The 19710-nt window shown below is 46.8% G+C and overlaps 1 protein-coding gene across 1 annotated transcript; it reads left to right on the forward strand.

Annotated features, from left to right (window-relative positions):
• Window positions 1–8564: 8564 nt before the first annotated feature.
• DHCR24 (24-dehydrocholesterol reductase) lies at window positions 8565–18276 on the forward strand. The gene is made up of 9 exons (XM_068691210.1): window positions 8565–8901; window positions 9235–9390; window positions 9821–9926; window positions 10184–10302; window positions 10392–10655; window positions 11457–11600; window positions 12571–12768; window positions 13528–13706; window positions 15989–18276. Exons 1-9 carry the CDS (start codon window positions 8671–8673, stop codon window positions 16140–16142), a joined length of 1551 nt encoding a protein of 516 aa, XP_068547311.1. The 5' UTR covers window positions 8565–8670; the 3' UTR covers window positions 16143–18276.
• Window positions 18277–19710: the final 1434 nt, after the last annotated feature.

The raw sequence follows: 19710 nt of genomic DNA on the forward strand, positions 1-19710 counted from the left end.
ACAAAGAGGCACAGAGAAAGCGAGATTGTTCCTGTAATTGCCTCCCCCAGGTAAGGCTGCCGTGCCCGATCCTCGTGCTGCTGCAGCAGCGCCGCTCTCCCTCCCGCTGCTCAGGGAGAGTGCTGCTGCTTGATCCACCACATCTTGCTCACATGTAAAACGGTGTATTTCGCTGTACAGTCAGGCTAAATAAGCCAGAATTTTCAATACATTTCAATTATCAGCCCCATAAGCTGGGGTGAGGCTGCCAGGCCTTCGTATCAGGCCAGGAGTGTCCACACCACAGGCCAGGCCGCAGGCCTCCACCCATGCCATGCACCCACACACCCTCTGCCCATACAGGGAGGGAGGTCTGGGCTCTCTACATGCAATAATTCCTCAACATAACACTGCCTTTTCATAGAGGGGACACTAAAAGCTGCTGCTGAGGCCTCAAGGGAAGCATGAGGTGCCCATAGGTGGCCTGGCAGAGCGGGGTGCAGCCTGCCAAGCTGCTGTGCCCTACAGCTTGCAGATGGGGAGGCGTTCCTACACCCAGCACACGTACAGCAAGGGAGAGACCTCCTGCTGTTTATCTCTGCCTTAATTTGCATCTTCTTAAAATGCCTAATTAGATGTGTTTGTTGATATACTGGCTCAGGCACTCCCGCTTAATCCAGTAACTAAATCTTAGCATGGAAAATATTTGTCCTACTTCTTCAAATCACGCCATTTTCACCTGTGACCTTAGGTTTATTTGGGGTTCAACCTGCAACTGTCCATAGCTCTCGCTTTGGTGGTTTCTGAAGTGGTTTCTGCACTGGCAATGTCCATCATCTAGCAAGGCTCTAGCCCCCAAACCTGTGTGTTTGGAGCCTGTAATGCACTAACAGGACTGCAATGGTCCTAACCAGAAGTTTGTGAAGCTGCACCACACTGAGGAACATGGTTGTGGTGGGAAGTCCTGGAAAAGGAAGAGTCCCGATAATCTCATCCACAGAAGGATTTATGGATGAGCAATGGTCTGAAATTCCTTCCATTCTTCATTCAGAACTTGAATTAGCACAGCAGCACCAGGACAGTGTGCGGCCCTCTGCTGGTGCTGTTGTAGGTAAGTGGGCATGTCAAAGCTGTGGGATTCCTGTAAGGGAAATTTCCATTTTGCAAACATGGTGAGATGGTAAGAGCTTCCTAGGAGCATATATTTCCACAAAGAAATGGTGGAAAAATCTACAAACCTACAAAGGATTTTAGATTTGCCTAAAAAGGGGTAGAGGGAGGAAATCGTTGAATCCTGATGTTCCTGATAAATTCTTAGTCAGGTGAAGCTTTTCTTGAACTGCTGGAATTTTTCCCATAGGGAGGCCCCACACACTCTGCACATTTCAGGTCTGAGCTCCTTTTTCTGGGAAGAGGCACAGCAGTTAGGCTAACACACGTGCGACCCATCACCTGGTGTGCTTTACATGCTGCAGAAGTTGCAGCTCTGATGGAGTATCAGCTGATATTGGGCTTGTGATGAAAACAAAACAAAACAAAACAAAACAAAACAAAACAAAAAGACAAAACCAAACAAAAAAAAAAAAAAAAAAAAAAAAAAAAAAAAAAAAAAACAATGTGCAGCCCTGGAAACCCCACAGCCATGCCTGAGGCTGGCCATGAGCACGGCTATTTCACCTGAGCAGAGAAGGCATCAAAGGTCTGCACTGGCTGCTAAATCACGGCAAGTATTAGCTTTATGTCACGTGGTGAATATATGAGGCTGAAGCTTCTCTGCTTCCTTGATTAAAATGCTAATGTTCAACATAGCAGCAAACACGTACAACCAAAGACAAAACTGGCTAACTTTGCTTTCAGCGGAGCTCCAGCAAATGCAGCACTACACGAGGGATGAGCTCCAGCTACACGGACATTCCCAAGAGTCCCGTGAAGTCTGAATGTCTCCCAGCACTCAGCCATTACAGCAGACTCCAGGGAGCCAGTAATAGGCTTTTTCTTTTATTTTTTCTTTTATTTTTCTTTCCTTTTTTTTTTTATTCTTTTTTTTCCTTTTCAGCGCAGACATGCTAAAGAGAAGCTTAAAAGCAGCATTAATTACAATTTTTTAGGAAATCTATAGAGCAGCCATCTAGCTCTTCTGGCTGCCACAGTGTGTGAAGACCTCAGCACCCAGTAAAACCAGTCCCAGATGCTCCTCATCTGCTCTCCTTGCCCAGTGCCTCCTGCACTACCTCACCTTCTGGCCTGGTGTTGGGCTGCCTACAAGCACTGCTGGCGCTGGTGTGATGAGCTGTGTGGTTGCAGAGGGAATATCACGCCACCAGTGAATGCTGAAAAACTCGTGTTGTAGCCGTGGTGTCCTGAGGAGATAAGCAAGGTATGGCTGAAAGGAGAGGGAACACCTTTTATCAGTGTGAGGGATATATGCTTAGATAAAAACAGGTCTGCAGGTCTGACTCTTTGGGTCAGTGCCTGGTAGTCTGAGGACTACAAGGAGCAAGACCTTTGGGAAAGGTGCTATGTTTCTTCCACAAGTGTAGGCAGTAGATTCTTTGTTTAGCTCTCTTTTCCTCATGTTGCATGGTCTCAGTTGCAAACAGCAAAGATCACCCTCTTCCATCCAGCAGCAGTGGTGCTGCTCCAGCTGTACTGCTGTGCCCATGAGCTTGTCTGCTGCCTTCAGAGCCTGCCCGCAGCCTTGTCTGTTGACCTAGTAAAAGCTAAGCTTTCTCCCTAATCACCTTGCCTCACTTTTTACCCAGAGCATTTACATCTTCTTACCTACCCGTGTTTCTAGGTAACTGCAGAAAAAAATAAATCCCACAAAAGCGATAGCTTGGGAAGTAAAGGGCTGCAACTTCTCCATAATGGCATTAAATGTGTCAGAGCCAGACTGAGCGAGGGAAAGTCCCCCCAAAAAGTGGCATCCCTGAGCTGGAGATGTGCCATCCCTGACAGAGCTCAGGGGCTTCCCTGCTCCATCTCCGTACGAAGCCTTCCAGCACTTTGAGAGTTAACCTCCCTCCCCAAAACATTCCCTGTCCTTTCCTTAGCTAGTCTGGCTGCTCATCTTTTTGAAAGAGTGTAGTTTCACTTCCCTGGAGGTGTAAATACCGCTGTGCCAGGAAACTGTCAGCTCTCTCTGGACAGAAGGCTCTCCTCCTCCGGTGATTCACTGTGCCACCCCCAGCACAACGTGCCTCAAGTCAGCCCTGTCATTGGCATTAGTCTGGATGTGGACAGACACCTCAATGCAATGAAGTTCAGAGCTTATTGCAGGCTCTTGGTTGGTATTAGAGATAATGGTAATTAATCGCTCAGGAAGGACAATGGTTTATTGCTGACTGATCGTTTTTTCTTAAGGGTTTTGTAAAAATAAATGGGCCTCCCTGTGGATGGAGAGGGCAGAAAGAGACAGAGAACGGCTGCATGAGTCCACAGCTCAGTATGCTAGACTTGAGAAGTGAGTCCAGGCTTTAACACAGGCTGGAGGCAGCCCTCTTCCCAAAATCTCCTGCTTCCTCCTGCTCAGCTTCACAGCCCTGGGAGCTGCTTCACAACGTGGGCTGTGACAAAAGCACATCTGCAATCAAAAGAAGATGAGCAAGCGAGAGGGAAGTGAAATGGCTTAACAGATACCAGTAATCAGCTTCTGACCTGGCTCTATCCTGAGCTCTCTGGTGAAAAAAGGGCTTTTGTGGCCCATCAGCACAATGCTGAACCGTACTAAATCTGCCTCCATTTATCCTTGATAAGACTAATACAGTTCCTTATTATTGGAACAATGGTATATTCTTGTCACCCTTAATTACTAACTTATCTGTCTATGATGGCTTCGCTTATAAAAAGGATATGCGAGGTAACTATAATAGCTATACAATCCTTATATAGCCAACATTTTCAACTGTTGGTTTCAGCTTCCTTTTCCATCTTTTGCTTTCCATAAAACATTTCCATTTTTCCTTCGCCTAGGTAAGTAAACCCGAAGGTCTAGATCCTACACTGAGCTGCAGTTTGATGTTTTTGGAGCGCGGCCTGGAGTTTTAGCACTTTACATCATCTGGGAGTGGGCCCATAAAATGTTGAAATAAATGAAAGCAGACAGGTGACTGAGTGACAGCACCAGACGGGGAGAACAGCAACAGCCAAGGCAGCAAAAGTCTTCGCTTTATTTGGAGGAAAAGGGCCCACAAGTACATCCAACACTAGGAGGCTAAACACACGTGCTGGGAGCTGAGAACAGGAGAAGAATTTGGCCTTAACAGTAAAATATCTTGCAGTGTTTTCCTCTGGAAGCCTTCATCGTCACGTTAGCCCTGACTGCTTTCTGCACGTTCCCACAGTGCTTGCCCCTGCGGGCAGGAGGAGGCTGGAGGCCAGCGGTGGAAGAGGCTCCCCCAAACCTGCCCCCTACCAGCTGTGGTCCACAGCTGCCTTCACGGAAAGTTCACCTTGGGCATCTTGGAGGCCACGGGCACTCGTGTCTGATGTATCATGAGCCTCTCCAGCCGCTTCTCCTGCTCACCCCCAGGCACCCGCGTGCCCAGTGGGCCTCAAAGCCAGCTGGAGGTTCACCAGCACTGCCCGACGGCCGCCTCTCCTCCACCGCTCACACCCGAGGAGCGTGGTGGCCCCTCGGGTGTCTTGCAGTTCCAGAGCTGGACCCCCAGCTCCTTCAGCAACCCCCACCACCACACAGCCACCTTGTTTTGTGGCTGAGGACACCAGCCCCGGTGACAGTGAAGGCAGGGCTGAATTCCTTTCGCAGCCCAGCTCTCTGTTTTGCTAGTGATTCTTTTTATAAATCCCAGGCAGAGTATCTTTTCACAGGCAGTTGTAAAGCTGGATTTAATGCGTGTTAGAGACAATACGCAAGAGCTCTCGCAAGTTCTGTGGCACATTTTTTTGGCTGCTCTGTGAACGTGCTGGCCAGTAGCTGACCTTGCTTCCTACCACAGCACATGGCCTCCAAAGGCCCCATCCCACCATTTGCTCACGTCCCAGATTTCTCACCCTACATCTGATTCCTCCCAGGATGACTGGGCCCTCAGAGGACAAGGGGAACGCAAGGAAGAAGGAGCAACGTCAACCTGAGGTCTAGGTGTACAGAGCAGGCCAGGCTACAGCCACCTGAAGGCCCTACCCCAATTCTTCCATCGCCATCACAGTTGTCAGACAAGATCTTCCACATTGCATTCAACCCACCTACACCTCAGATAGCCTAATCACCCTGAAGGTCTAAGCCTTCACATGGGGTTTCACTTTCCCTGGCAACTACAATCCCGTTGTCCCTTTTTGGTGGGCTTTCCAACAGCCACCACAGTTGCTGCCCTTTTCCTCCTCGAGTCATCAAGCATCTCTTCTCCCTCACCTGAAATATGAGTGAAATGTAAGATAAACCACGTTCTTCCCATCGACCCTCTAAAGAGAAGGTTTTCTAAGGTGCAGCATGTAGTTGCATGAATCAAACATCAATAGAAAATGGGTCCGTATGTCTCCTTTTGTCTTGAAATCTCCTGTGCCCTACTGGGCCTCGCAAATGCACATCCAGGTGGAGTAAGTTCATGTGGAGCCACTCTGGTTCCTAAGTCCCTGCTCTTTAGAGAGGACGGACCCTCACACCAGCTGTTTTCCATTTCCATCTACTCTGTCTAAAGGGTTTAGTGCTCTTTGCCCTGGAAACTGCCCCCAGCCCTGCGTGTGGCTGTAGGGTGTAAGGTGGGGTTCACACCTCCCGTCCCAGACAGCCCTGAGAAAGGCACATTCCCCTCACACTGAGCACTGCCCAGGCCAGGCTGGCTTTAAATTTTGCTTTAAAAAGTGTCATAAAATGACTTTGTTCTTTCAGCAGTCATGCAGCACTGCGAGTCATCCCTCTGGAATATTCTGGCATTTGTTCTGATACCATCAGTCTATAAAACAGCTGATAATTTTCTCCTGTATTTTTTTTCCTGAAAGCCCTGAGGCTGAAATTTGACATTTTTCTTCATTTACGGGATGAAAGAAAGCTGCTCAGGACTCGTTCAGCCCATAGCCCAAAGAGCACATGTCAGCCTGCTGGTGTCACACAGCAAGCCCCACTGCAGGTACATCCTCTGACAGACTTTTTATTCAAGGCGACTGCAAATACTTTGGTTTTCTCAGTAGAGGGAGCTTCTCACATACCAGTTTGAGCACCGCAGCGGTCGAACCCTTTGAAACCACGTCCCATTTCTGACTGTACAACCCCGTACCAAACAAGCATGCAGGAAACGTGGTGGTAGGTGATTAGGGAAATGTACTCCTAGCCCCTAATAACCACGGGCTAGTTTATTTATTGAATTAAGGCTTGCAGCCTTTCCAAAATTCCCGTTCAGTTTTCATAGGCATTGCTGTTAAAATGCCCATCCTTTTGGTGTACCACCCAGCAGCAGCTCGGTGGCAGCCAGTACCAGGGCTAAGTGAGATCGCATGAAAAAAGGGCTTTCTCACTGTTTTCAATGCCTTTCTCTGCTTCCACTGAATGCCTCTTGATACTTTTCTTACGGAGACAGAAGTTATCAGCCTACTTTCTTCCGCAGCTCCAGCGCTCTGCACACTATTATCATGTCCCTTTAGCTGTCTCCTTAGAAAAATAGCCGCGTCTTTTAATTCTTTGTCCAAAAGCCTTTGCACAGTTATTGCTAAGCCCTGCTTTTGTAGTGAACAAAGTCCTGCCGGAGCAATCTGTGATGAGCTCTCCCCAAGGAGAGGGGTGACCCCCGCGCAGCCGGTGAGAAGCCCCTGCTCTGCTCCCTGCCCTCCACCCTCACAAGTGGCTGAACTCCATCAGAGAGCTGATCCGGGCAGGAAAAGATGAATTTAAAAAACAGTTTAACTCTTCAGTCAGATGGGTTCTCCAACCTGTTGTACAGAGTGACAGCAGAAGCATTTGTGCCGCACAGCATGCCCAGAACAGCGTGAGTGGGCGGCGGGGATGGCAGGCGAGGGAGGGCGAGGAGGAAGGGAAGAGGACTGCTTTTTTAGGAAGCAGCAACAGCTTAAGGACACATGAAATGGTAATTGAAGAGAATTGGGGTTTTAGTCTTACAGAAGATACCGGGGGAATCTCAGCTTTTCAGACCATATTTGTAGATGGCGTTTTGCTAAGCCGACATCGGTTGTTGGATGATGTTTTGCTCGCGCCTAAAATAGCTAAAACTGAAAAATATCAGCCTTAAAAAAATCTCCCCTCCTCTTCCCTCCCGATTCCTGCATCTTCTGTGCTTGGCATCGGTGTGTACATAGGCAATTTCGCTGTGATCTTAACAATGATTCATTTCTCTATTCCAGAGCACGTTTTCGCACTGCAGTCTTTAAGCTCACCTGCTCCCTTCCCGCTGCCTAGGGCCTTACAAAAACAAGAGCAGAGCACAGAAAACGTTATAAACGCTTTTAATGGATCTCCATTAAAAAAAAAAATAATAAAATAAAATAAAAAAAATCGAAGTAGTATTTCCACCAAAGGTATGAATATCTCCTTATGAATAAATGATGCTGTTACCCAATAAGCCCTGCACTTGACCACTCTCAGATCAAGCACAATTATTTAGCTCCTTCACGGAGGTTAAAATAACCTCTCCTAGAGCAGGGGAAACTTCTTTGTCATGCATAATTCCAGCCAGCAGGCAAATTGGTAAACAAAAGGCGATAACATCAATTCAGGTACAAGAAGGAAAAGCACCAGCGTAGTACAGCCTGGCCACGAATGCAATAAACGCAACTTGCGAATAAAGTTAGGCTGGAAAATCGGGAGACCACCTCAAAACGTCGGAGCAGCGAAGCCGCAGATGAGTTTTTTGATAAAAACGGGGAAAAAAGAACGAGCAAGGCCCAGAACGGTGGCTCCATTTTCTGAAGGAGACACAAGGTGTGGCTGCCGAGCTTTGAACCCCACTGCTCTTATCACCCTGATGGACCTGATGACACCAGCCTTGTCCCCTGATGCCACCAGCCCCTGACCCATGGGGGGGTCCCAGACCCTCAGACCCCATCCCCATGGGTGCCCCCACCTGGAGCCCCCACCCCAGCCTCACCCCTCTGGGGGTGCCCCAGGTCCTGTCCCCGTGAGGGTGCCCCCAGCCTGCCCCCTCCCCGCTCCTGATCTCCCAAGGGTGCCCCCACTTGGGTGCCCCCACTGCATCCCCCACCCCATCCATCCCTGTGCCCCCAGGGTGCCCCCACCCCAGGACCCCCACCCCAGGACCCCCATCCCCATCCCCATCCCCATCCCCAACCGTATCCCTATCCCCGTCCCTGTCCCTGTCCCCTCAGGGTGCCCCCACCCAAGGGTGCCCCCCCCCCTCCCCTCCCCTTCCCCTGGGTGCCCCCTCCCCAAGCCCCGCCCCCTCCCCTTAGCCCCGCCCCCAGCCCCGCCCCTCCCCTCTCCCCCCCCTCCCCCCTCCGCGGGGTATTCCCGGTCCCGCCTCTCCGCCCCCTCCCAACCAATCACCGCCCCCCGCGCCTGGTCCGATCTCCCCGCAGCGCCCTCATTGGCCGCTCCCCTCCCCTCTCCTCAGCGCGGCAGCCAATAGCGGCGCGGGGCGCGCGGGTGGGAGGGGGGCGGCAGCGGCGCCGGGTCCTAGCGCCGGGCTGAGGCGGGAGCCGGGAACCGGGATCGCGATCGCGCTCGGCGCTGAGGCAGAGGCTGAGGAGAGGGGGGCGGCGGGCGCCATGTCGGCGCTGTGGTCGCTGTGCGCGGGGCTGCTGCTGCTGCTGCTGTGGGTGCGGCACCGCGGGCTGGAGGCCGTGCTGGTGCACCACCGCTGGGTCTTCGTCTGCCTCTTCCTGCTGCCGCTCTCCATCCTCTTCGACGTCTACTACCAGCTCCGCGCCTGGGCCGTCAGGCGCCTGCACAGCGCCCCGAGGCTGCACGCACAGCGGGTCCGGCACATCCAGCGCCAGGTGGGCCCCTCACGGCACCGGGGGGGGGCGAAAAACCGGCAGTGAGGGGCCCCCCAGGGGATCCGGGGGGCTCCGGGGGGGGGTTGGGGCTCGGATTTGGGGTCCCGAGGTTAAATCCTAAAGGTTTTGGGGGGTTGGAGGTGCCCCCCTTCGTCACCGCCTTCCCTGTGGTGGGGTTTGGTTCGTAAGTTTGTGGGGTTGTGAGGCAGCCAGAGCAGTCACCCACCCGCTGGGAAGTGGCAATATTTATAAATATTTGTCACACTGAGGGAAAATTCACCACAGAAGGGGTGTTTCTCGCTCAAAGCGTCTCCCTCTTGGCGTTCCCTGCAGGTTCGGGAGTGGAAGGATGAAGGCAGCAGGAGGTACATGTGCACCGGGCGGCCCGGCTGGCTGACCGTGTCGCTGCGCGTGGGGAAGTACAAGAAGGTGCACAAGAACATCATGATCAACCTGATGGATGTGCTGGAAGTGGACAGCGAGCGGCAGGTAACGTTCCCCACAACACCAAAACCTACAGCATTTTGTACCGTATTTATAGCCCAGGAGCAGGACCCCATCCAGAACAAAAGATATTCCCGGCAGTAGGCTCTGCAGACCCACCAATATTCGGGTTTTACAACATGCACTTGGATCCCTCTGTCCAAAAAAACAGCATATGGGATTGCTTAGTTTTACGTGCTGAAGCCTGAAAGCCCAGATTGATTTATGGGCTTGGGGACTGAGCAACAAGATGCTGAGGCAGGGGAGGAATCACTAAACAGTTCCAACTATTTTTAGTAGCGCTCTTGGGGAAGTAAGGCTCTGAGTTCTGATAACAGATGGGACTACAATCCAGTTAGCCATGGTTTGTCATCACTAACGCCAAACACTTAGCTTATGCCTGATGGGAGGATTGGGGTTTTTTTTGGCTTTTTAGGTGGTTCGTGTGGAACCTTTGGTCACCATGGGCCAGCTGACTGCGTACCTGAATCCTATGGGCTGGACTATTCCTGTGGTGCCAGAGCTCGATGACCTTACAGTAGGTAAGAGTTGTTGTGATGACAAGAGACTGATGGATTTTGCTGCGTTTTCATTTGCTTTTATGCAGTAGCGCCTTGCCGTATTTAAAAGTTTCCTGAAATACTCTGTGTTCTGTTAAGGTATTTGTATTACAAGCACTTATTTTTTCCAAATAATCTTAAAAGCCACACCCAGAGCTCAAAAGCAAAGCTTTGTTCTCGTAAATCACATTCATTCTGAAGCGTGTTTCATTTGGTTTGTTATGTGCTCTCTCAACAAGGTGGTTTGATCATGGGAACCGGCATTGAGTCTTCATCCCATATCTATGGACTTTTTCAACATACCTGTGTGGCCTATGAACTTGTTCTTGCTGATGGAAGCCTTGTGAGATGTACACCAGTAAGACAAAATGTTATTTTGCTATCATTTACAATGTCATTGACCTTGTCAGTATGGATATATGATTGAGTATGACATACTTTTTGCAGACTGAAAATTCAGACCTATTTTATGCAGTGCCTTGGTCTTGTGGTACTCTGGGTTTCCTGGTTGCAGCAGAAATAAAAATGATTCCTGCCAAGAAATACGTCAAAATCCATTACAAGCCCGTAAGAGGACTGCAGAATATTTGTGAAAAGTTTACCGAAGAGTCTAAGAAAAAGGAGAATAATTTTGTGGAAGGACTCGTATATTCTTTGGACGAAGCAGTCATCATGACAGGAGTCCTGACTGATGAAGCTGAACAAAGCAAGGTAACTAAAGGGAAGTTATTCACAATGAAAACAATGCCCCCAAGGTTTAATCAGAGCTACGCTACCATATGACATTATACAACTAGAATCATTATAAGATTAGAACAATCTCTTAATATGGGATGAAAACTTAGATCTGTCCTCCAGGATGCTTTAAATTGCAGCTCTTTGTTACTACAGCAGAGTCTGTACTCTAAATCTCTTCAATTGATGGGAAGCGACCCATTGATTTCCGTTATTACTGCAAATAATTTAATCTGCCTTTGCTTTGCAGTACCCAGGGAGGAAGAGAAGTATCTTTTTTTCATATACTCTGTTTCAACCTGCAGTTATTCAGAGCAACTCTTTCCCCAGCACCTCTTAATGCAGTTAATGCTACTAGTAAGACAAATCAGGCATGTTTATAGAATGGACGTGCTGTCTGTTCACTGCGTTGCTCAACCTGGATGTTTCTCCTCTGCCACAGTGGGGCTTCGGATTAATGATGGGTTGAGAGGTCAGTGTCTTAGGAATCTGGTTCTGCCACATTCATGGTCTCCTATTACCCTGCCCATAACATGCAGGCCTTGTTTAAATTCTCCATCGTGAGAAGAATGTTAAGAGGGAGCTGTGCATGTGGCCGGAAGAAGGAGAAATGAAGGCTTTCTAGATTTCTTGAGACAGTCTCTTTTGAACTGTCACAGAGGATATAATGTTGATCCTTCATGGTAAAGGAATTTCGGGGATGTACTTAATGTTGTCTGGTAAGGTGTCATTGTCGTCCATGTTGGGATTTGCTAATGAGTGTATGTTTCCTTGCAGATAAACAGAATTGGCAACTACTACAAGCCATGGTTCTTCAAGCATGTGGAGAAGTATTTGAAAGCTGACAGGACTGGGATTGAATACATTCCCTCGAGACATTATTACCATAGACATACACGTAGCATCTTCTGGGAACTCCAGGTAAGACCAGTTCCAAAATTAAAATAACATCTACAGAAAGCTGCTCAGCTCTTTCCCCGTGTAGGCACAACGTGCCTTCCTCCCCTTGGCAACACTTCTGTCTTGAATGACAGAGAAAAAACAATGAAGTTCGCAGCAAATATAAAGCCCTGTATTTGGGCAACACAAAGCCAAAGCCGCTACTTTATATTTAAGGCATCAGATCGTAACTTCCTAATTTTGGTTTCAGTGCTTTTCTGAATTTAAAATGTAAATACATACTTAAGCGTTAAGATTTTACGCCTACTAAGTGATTTCCAAAGACAAACGGTGGAAAAACCATGAATGTGTCAATCGTGGCTGAAAATGTGCCCTGCCTAAACTCATAATGCTCATTGTTTAGTTGCATCATTAATTTTAATTACATGAACGCATTTGTAGTGATGTGCATTTATGCAAAACTTTTATTTGGCATGCTGAAAGATTACTATTGCCACATTTTGAATCTTCGGAGTGAGATACCAAATCCTTTCAGCTGCTGGATAAATTAAGTAGGAGTTTGCTATGTAGAAAGTACTTCACATTTTACAGCTGTAACATTCTTCTAAGGCCTGATCTTGCATGTGTCAGCTCTTGAAGGAGTTTTGCAAGTTTAGCTTCTTATGAGCTCCTTACACCCGTTTTTTAAGATAATAGCCTACTTCTCTTGGAACTTCATTATCTGAAAGTATTTGGGGCTGACTGTGTACTGGGATTCGTATGGCTCTGAAAATCATTTGTCATAAGCAGACGAGGCTTAGGAATGGGCTGTGCAGCTAAATTCAGTCCAGACCTCTCTTAGTTCCTGTTTGTATTATAATAGCTCAGCAAAAGTATCAGCAGTTAAATTTATTGAAAATCTCATTTAATATTGCTCTGAGGATTCTCAGGCATTGTCTTTTGCTTCACTTACACGTTCCTAAATCAAACTTTTCTTCTTTCCTTTTTAAAGGATATCATTCCTTTTGGCAATAACCCTGTTTTCCGTTACCTGTTTGGCTGGATGGTTCCTCCAAAAATCTCTTTGTTAAAACTCACCCAAGGAGAAGCGATTCGAAAGCTGTACGAGCAGCACCACGTCGTACAAGACATGCTGGTCCCGATGAAGAGCCTTGAAAAATCTATCCAAACCTTCCATGTCGACCTTAACGTAAGAACACCCATTTTTAAACCACAGCGAATTCCAGAGTGCACGTTACAAGGACAGTGACTCTTGGTTTTAAAGCATGATAGTCTGCTTGTGGGAAAGGTCATTATCTTATCGGGGAGGGACTGTTCTTTGCAAGTCCATGACACAAGGCTGCAGGAGTGAACATAGCTTTCTGAAGAATATAAACATGACATTCAAATTCTAGTTAGAAGGCCAGCACTTCTAAAAGATTTCATCACTTAGCAAGGCTTGAATTGATTTTTTTCACCTAAATCACTGGCAGTCATGCTAAAACCATATTGTGGAAATTGTTTTCCCTTTCTTGTTTTTATTTCTGGATTTATTTTAGTTTGTATAAGAAGTACAAATCTGGTTATTTCAGTTTTGGACTGACCTGGTAAAGAAAACACTTAGTTCCCTTTTTATTCAGGATGTATTCAGTCTTTGCTTTGGGATTGGGGTGGGGAGGTCATTTCTATTTTAAAGGTACATTCTGGTCTTTAAGGATTTGGAGGGGCGAATGTAATTCCTGGATCACACTGCACATACTCTGAGCATCTTAATTAGTTTGTGCTACAGTCATTAGAAAGTGGATCTAAAAACCACAGCTAGAGAACGGGAGAGGAAGAGCTGTGTAAGATCTGATCCCAAACTGGGGCAATGTCCTCTTAATTCTTCATTTTGTCGCCTTTACTAAGAGATATTCTCAACAAAATGGTCATTTAAGCTAAGTGACGGGATGTTTTCTTACCTCTGCAGGTATACCCTCTGTGGTTATGCCCTTTCATATTGCCCAATAACCCTGGTATGGTCCACCCAAAAGGGAATGAGGCAGAGCTCTACGTGGACATCGGAGCTTACGGAGAGCCCAAAAGGAAACAATTTGAAGCCAGGGCTTCAATGAGGCAGATGGAAAAGTTCGTAAGAAGCGTGCATGGGTAAGGTTCCCACTCGTTAACGTGGTATCAGTGCCGTATAACTGACAGCTGTGGAGTTTAATCACATTTATTTCGCAGTACAGCACTTCAGTATTGCAATAATTTAACAGCCACCACAATGAAAAGCTACCTTTAATTACCAGGCTTGACGGTACAATTTTTAAATACAACTGTGACTTTAGTGATTCGATTGCAAACCCCAAGCTAATAAACGGGCTCGCTGGCTGAAGTTCTTGGCAGCGTGTTTGGGAGCTAGGTAGCTTCCAAACGGGTCACCCATGCATCCTTTCAGCTCCAGCCTGCTCTGGGAGTAGAATCTGCTGCAACAAAACATGTCCACGCAAGCAGAAAGACCTCAGCAGGTCTGCACTGATGGTGTGGAAACCAGTTTCTGTGCTGAACTGGTGTTAGCGTGGGTTGGTGACCACTCACCTCCCGTCCTTAGGAGGGCAGGCACTGAGCTTGCCCACTGAAGCTGACTTGTTTGGAGGCTGGTTCAGAGCAGGGGCAGCACAGGAGCTGTTCTGGCCGCAGCTGGCCACAGCCCCTTCAGGAATCCCGCAGGCTGTTAAAGCTTGGACAGCTTCCCGGCCTGCCCTTGGGGCTGTCCTGCTCCCTGCCCTCCTGGCAGCGCCTGTGGCAGCTCTGCCCTGTCCTTGGCTGCTGTGTCCTCGTGCGGGGAGCTGAGCCTTGACTGTTCACCCTGATCCCTAGGCGGTGGGAGCCCTTCCTCTCACAGGTGGCACTTTCAGAGCCTCCTTCTCCCTGCCCTGCTCCTCGTTACACAGGACCACAGCGAGATATGCACCCACCATCTGTCAGCGACTCGTGCCAGCCTAATTTGCTGTAGGAGTGTCAGTAGAGAAGCAGTTACTTGTTTCTCAGGAACAAAAACCAACTCCGTGGTATTTTTACACTGTTAGTATAAGTTAACTCCATTTCTATTTCGACCTATTTCTCAGTCTAACAGTGCTTCTGTCCCGTGTGGCTGAGTAACAGCGGTGAGTCTGCTTCAAGGTGATTTGGCAAATGTAAATGACTTTTACCTATAATAAGTGATCCGCCAAAGAACAAAGCAACCAAAAGTTAATTTTAAGCTTTTTTAATTAACTTGAAATTAAGCTTTTAATTTAATTCTCTTTACTAGCCGAGTTTAGTCTCTTCCATACCTGTCACTGGAAAATAAACAATGTATAAAAGCTTGATGTCACCATTCATAGTCACAGCAACAGAGCTTTTATGCACCCGTATTTTACTGCTTCCTCTGATGCTAGCTGCGTTTTGGAGAGAAGAGACAGTGAGTAAGAAAGAGTTCACAGCTAAATAATGATTCAGTTTGGTTTTTGTAAATGGACCCCTGTTACACTGGGCCTCATTTACGCTATGAACTTAAAGTCTTGCCCTAGTCTGATCTGGCAGACTTCTGCCTTCACAGCTATAGTCTCAGTGTTGAGGTCAAAGAAATCTTAAAACCAAAAAGGACACGCTGCATCTGTCTTGAATGCATTTTGCAACGTGGCTGGTATGAGATGCCGTGACTGTGTCTCTGTGGATCATAAGAAAGCATGCAGAAAAAAAACAACTTCTTTTTTTTGAAGCTGAAATTAAAAAGCTTTCAACAGAGGAAAAAGGAATGCAGGCTTTCCAAAGCAGACAGAAAACTATTTGTCAGGGATCATTTAGGTCATGTGTGGTTTTCAGTGCTGGGGGCCAGACTCCTGGTTTGGGGCAACTTCTGAAGTTCTCTCCAGACTTGTGTTTCCGTGAGCACGAGCTGTGAGAATACATGGCTTTGGGAGATTTGGCTGCAGATGGTTATGAGATCTAAACGTGAACCACAGTTTTATATACATTTTTTAGTTCCTCTCCTTTTCTCTTTGTAGTAGCAAAACTAATAAAAGTGGCGGTACGCTGATGGCTGAAGACATTTGCTGAACCAAACCTTAAAAGCAGCAGTTATTACAGTTGCTTCCTTTTCCCATCTTTACCAAAATGACTGTATCAGTATTCTGCTGTTTACACCATCAAATGTTATTTACTCTTGGAAGAGAAATCCTGATAACATTAAATCCACAAAATATAATTGGCTGAGTGTCCCAGCACAATCCATATGAGCAATTAGATTTGCCTGGTTTTAAAAAGCCTTTTTTTTTTTTTTTTTTCAAATGTTTGCTCTCATAGCCTGCCCTGTCTGTTTTCTTTTTGATTCTGTTTCAAACCCTGCGGCACAATTAATACTGAATCTGTCTCTTTCTTCCTGTTTTGTTTTTTTTTTATTTCAGCTTCCAGATGCTGTATGCAGATTGCTATATGACCCGTGAGGAGTTCTGGGATATGTTTGATGGCTCGTTATACCACAAGCTGAGGGAGCAAATGAATTGCAAGGATGCCTTTCCAGAAGTGTATGACAAAATCTGCAAAGCTGCCAGGCACTGAGCCTGAACGACCTAATTAAGCAATCAGGGAAAGATGAATTTACCTATAGCTAGTCAGTCTATCCTTTTTAAAGAAAAGCTTTATTGCCTCCAAATAAGCTCATTCGTGTTGACGTTTAAAGATATGAATTCATGCTTTATAAACTTATGTTTAGTATTTCTTAGGATGCTTTAAAACCATTTTTCCAAACTCGAAGTGATTGTTTTTCAAAGTGCTAGCCTCTGTATCTTGGATCTAATGTAGTAACATGGGTGAATTCACCTAGCTCCAAACACGAGAAAAATAACTGGAAAATATGACACCGAAGCAACACCGGCTATACGCTATAGCTGTATTAAAAATTACTTTTGAAAGTGGTAAGGAGGTGACAGAAATAGGTGCCAAAGCTGAATGAATTGTCGAATTAATCATGATGTTGAAAACATTTGCCTCCAGCCAGTGACCTGTAGGACAGCTTGGTGACAGTACCGCGACCTGGCTGTGCCGCGCCGCGTGATGCTGCGTGGTACGGGGTTGTTTGGGCTATCCCGTGCTGCAGTCCCAGTTCAACTCCCCAGCAGCTGGTTCGGTTCCAAAACTGAGCGTTGAGGTGTGAAGCAAATGCTTTTTACTTGTGCCTGTCAGGTTTGTGCTGATTTTGATTATAAAATGTAAGTGGATGTAGGGTTACTTCTTTAATGATTGATAGCGTATTGTTTTTTTGCCTCAAACTGTCGTTGTTCTGGCTTTGTACAGCTGAAAAAATGCTGCTATTTCAGATAGGCAGGTATTAATTTCAGTTTTTTACTTGTTGTGGGTCAGTTTATTTGGATTTTTTTGGTTTTGCCTTTTGTTGGTTGTTTTTTGGGTTTGTTTTTTTTTGCTTTTGCTTAATTTTAGTGCCTTATAAATACTCAGTTGGAGGAGGACATGGGTCACTGGAGACCATTCTGTCCTGTCCGGCAGGACAAGGAAGTGTGTCCTCACAATTTAAGGCTTTATTTTCACAAGGTTTGTTAGAGCAAGTGGCTGTGGGTAAGAAGAAATCTTGCTGCGGAAGCTCGGTATACACAGGCATTGGTTCTGACTCGGAGAACGTTTTTGCTTTGAATTTTAGCTAGATTAGATTGATAGGCTTTGTAAAAGGACTGTTTCGGTCACCTGGGGAGGAAATCAATAGCAAGTGCTGCTGGATTTCCCCTTTTGATGCATGCTGGTGAAAACAGCGTAGACGTGCACTTCACGCAGCCAGGTGCAGAGGCGTGGGAGTGCTCTGACTCCACAGCTGGAAGCATGGTGCCAAACTCAGCCCGTGTCTTGTCCAAGCAGAATGTCAATTTGTTATCCTAAACCCTGCTGAGCTCCAGGGAGTAATTTTCTCGAGGGTGGCACAGAGGGCAACGTGGAGACCTCGTAAAATGGTTTGCAGCGGGAAACTTTGTTATTTTTATTTGAGTGCTAAACCAATGATTTTATTTATTGATAGATGGATGTCTATGGTCCAGATGAAACCAATGATAAAGCAGTGACAAGATTAAGCTTGGCCTGTTACTCAGTGATGCATGCTGGGCAAATTCCCTGCGATTAAGGTACCCCTGAAAGCTCTGCCGGGGCAGGGAGCAGCCTGCCAAGGGGAGACACAGCCAGCGCAGTGCCCGCGGTGCTGGCCAGGCAGAAGGCAGAGCTGTGTCAGTGATCCTGGAGCATCCACTGCACCGCTCCAGGCTTCGGGGTACCTGGGAAGGCAAACGCTGATCCTCAGACTTGTGATCTTCGCTTCCCATCCCAGTGAGGGAATGGCACAGGAGCAGCTTCCTTGTTCCTGTGCGAAGCTAGGATTTAGCCCAGTGCTTGTAAGATGATCTGTGCAGAGCAAGAATTGGTTTGGTCAGTTTTTAAAGGGCAACATTAAAGCAGCTAGAGAATATGCAAATACTTCTACTTAAGCTGTGTTTCTCTCACTTACGTACTGATGACCTTTAGGTATGCACTGTACTTGTTTTTTCATTCCTTTATTTATTGGCAAACTTGGTATGGTGTGATTTGGTACTGCAGCTGTACCAGTCCCACACATGCACATGCATAATTGCTGCTGGTCTTGATTTTTGGCTGTAAAAGCTGTTTAAAATAAAAATATAGCCCGTGTACTGTCCAAGGTGGTGTCTCTTAATGAATTACAACTTTCTTTTTAACAGCTTTGTTTATTCTTTCTTGGGCTTGTTGTATTGCGACAAGTGCTCAGCAATTACAGAGAAAAGCTGCTGTCTTGGTCAGAGAGCAGAGGTGTTGCGAGGCTGTTGGATGAGCAGCCTAACGCTGCAAACAGCTTTGGAGGGATGTGGAAGACCCCTTACCTCTGCCCCAAGACACGCCTTATAGCTGAGCCTTAACCCTTCACTTTTGTCCCATTAGCTTTAAATGCTTCTTAAGAGCCTCATGATGCTGTTTTTCCCCCCCTTGCCTCACCCTTTCCCTCTGCCTTCATGGCACAGGAGAATAAAACTATATTTTGGATTCAGCTGTCCACGTCAGGCACTGTAGCACCTAACTCATTCCTCTATTTAAACTGGTCCCTAGTTTGAATGACCGGCCACAGAGGTGAGGATGAAGACACAGTGCCCTCTTCAGCCTGAGTTTATGTCCACATCTTCTCTGTTTCCTTGAGAAACGCCTTTACAGCAGCTCTGCAAGCATGGAGGTATTCCTGCCCTGCTACACCTTGCTCACAGCTCTCACATCTTCTTGCAGTGCTCTTTCCAGGCAGAAGTTCCTGTGCTTTCTCCTGAAAATCCAGGCTGCCAAATGTCTGAATTCCCCTGAAACGTCAATCTAGGTGCTAAAGTCCTATGTTCCTTTGACCAAATAAATTTTTAGCCCTGACTTCTGCTGCGTTTCGCAATCCTGTATTTTTCTACCCCAGCAGGATTTCTATAGCCTGTACTCACCCACATCACTGCCCAGGCATTTCCCTTCGGAGGCCTCCTTTTTCCTTTGCTTGCCTTTCTATTACAATAATCACTATTTCTTTAAATTCCTATAGTTTTACCTGTGTTCAATTATCTCTCCCACCAAAGGGTAATTGCAGATTAATTAGCATATTTAACCAGCCACAACTACCATGTAATTACACCTAAATTTAATTATTCCAGTCTGGTGTGAGACTTTGTAAAGGTTAACTCCAAGTGAACCAGCGTGCTCCTGGTATATTTTTATGGCCACCCTTTGTTACAACCAACACAACCTTCTGTTCCTCTCACTTTGTTCATCACCTCCAGGTCTTAATACCCTGCAAAAGTTGGAATGATTGCACTGACTTCCCCCTAATGCCCTCCAGCTGCTGATAAGCAGTTGAGTTGTTAATTCAAGTGGAGCTGTGTGTTACAGCTCCACTGAGGGAGAAGGAAATGCTCCATACTGAATGAGCTGTGAGTGCTACTAAACTTTCCTTTCATTGACTTACACTGACATCCTCTTCTCAACTGCGTCAAGTTGAAAATAAAAAAAAAATAAAAAGAATTAATCAACAGGCAAGTTAGAGTGATGATGGTCTAGAGTGTTTTATTACAGCAGCACAAGACTCGAGTTGTTT

Source organism: Anas acuta, chromosome 8 (genome assembly GCF_963932015.1).
Source record: "Anas acuta chromosome 8, bAnaAcu1.1, whole genome shotgun sequence".
Lineage (NCBI taxonomy): Eukaryota > Metazoa > Chordata > Aves > Anseriformes > Anatidae > Anas > Anas acuta.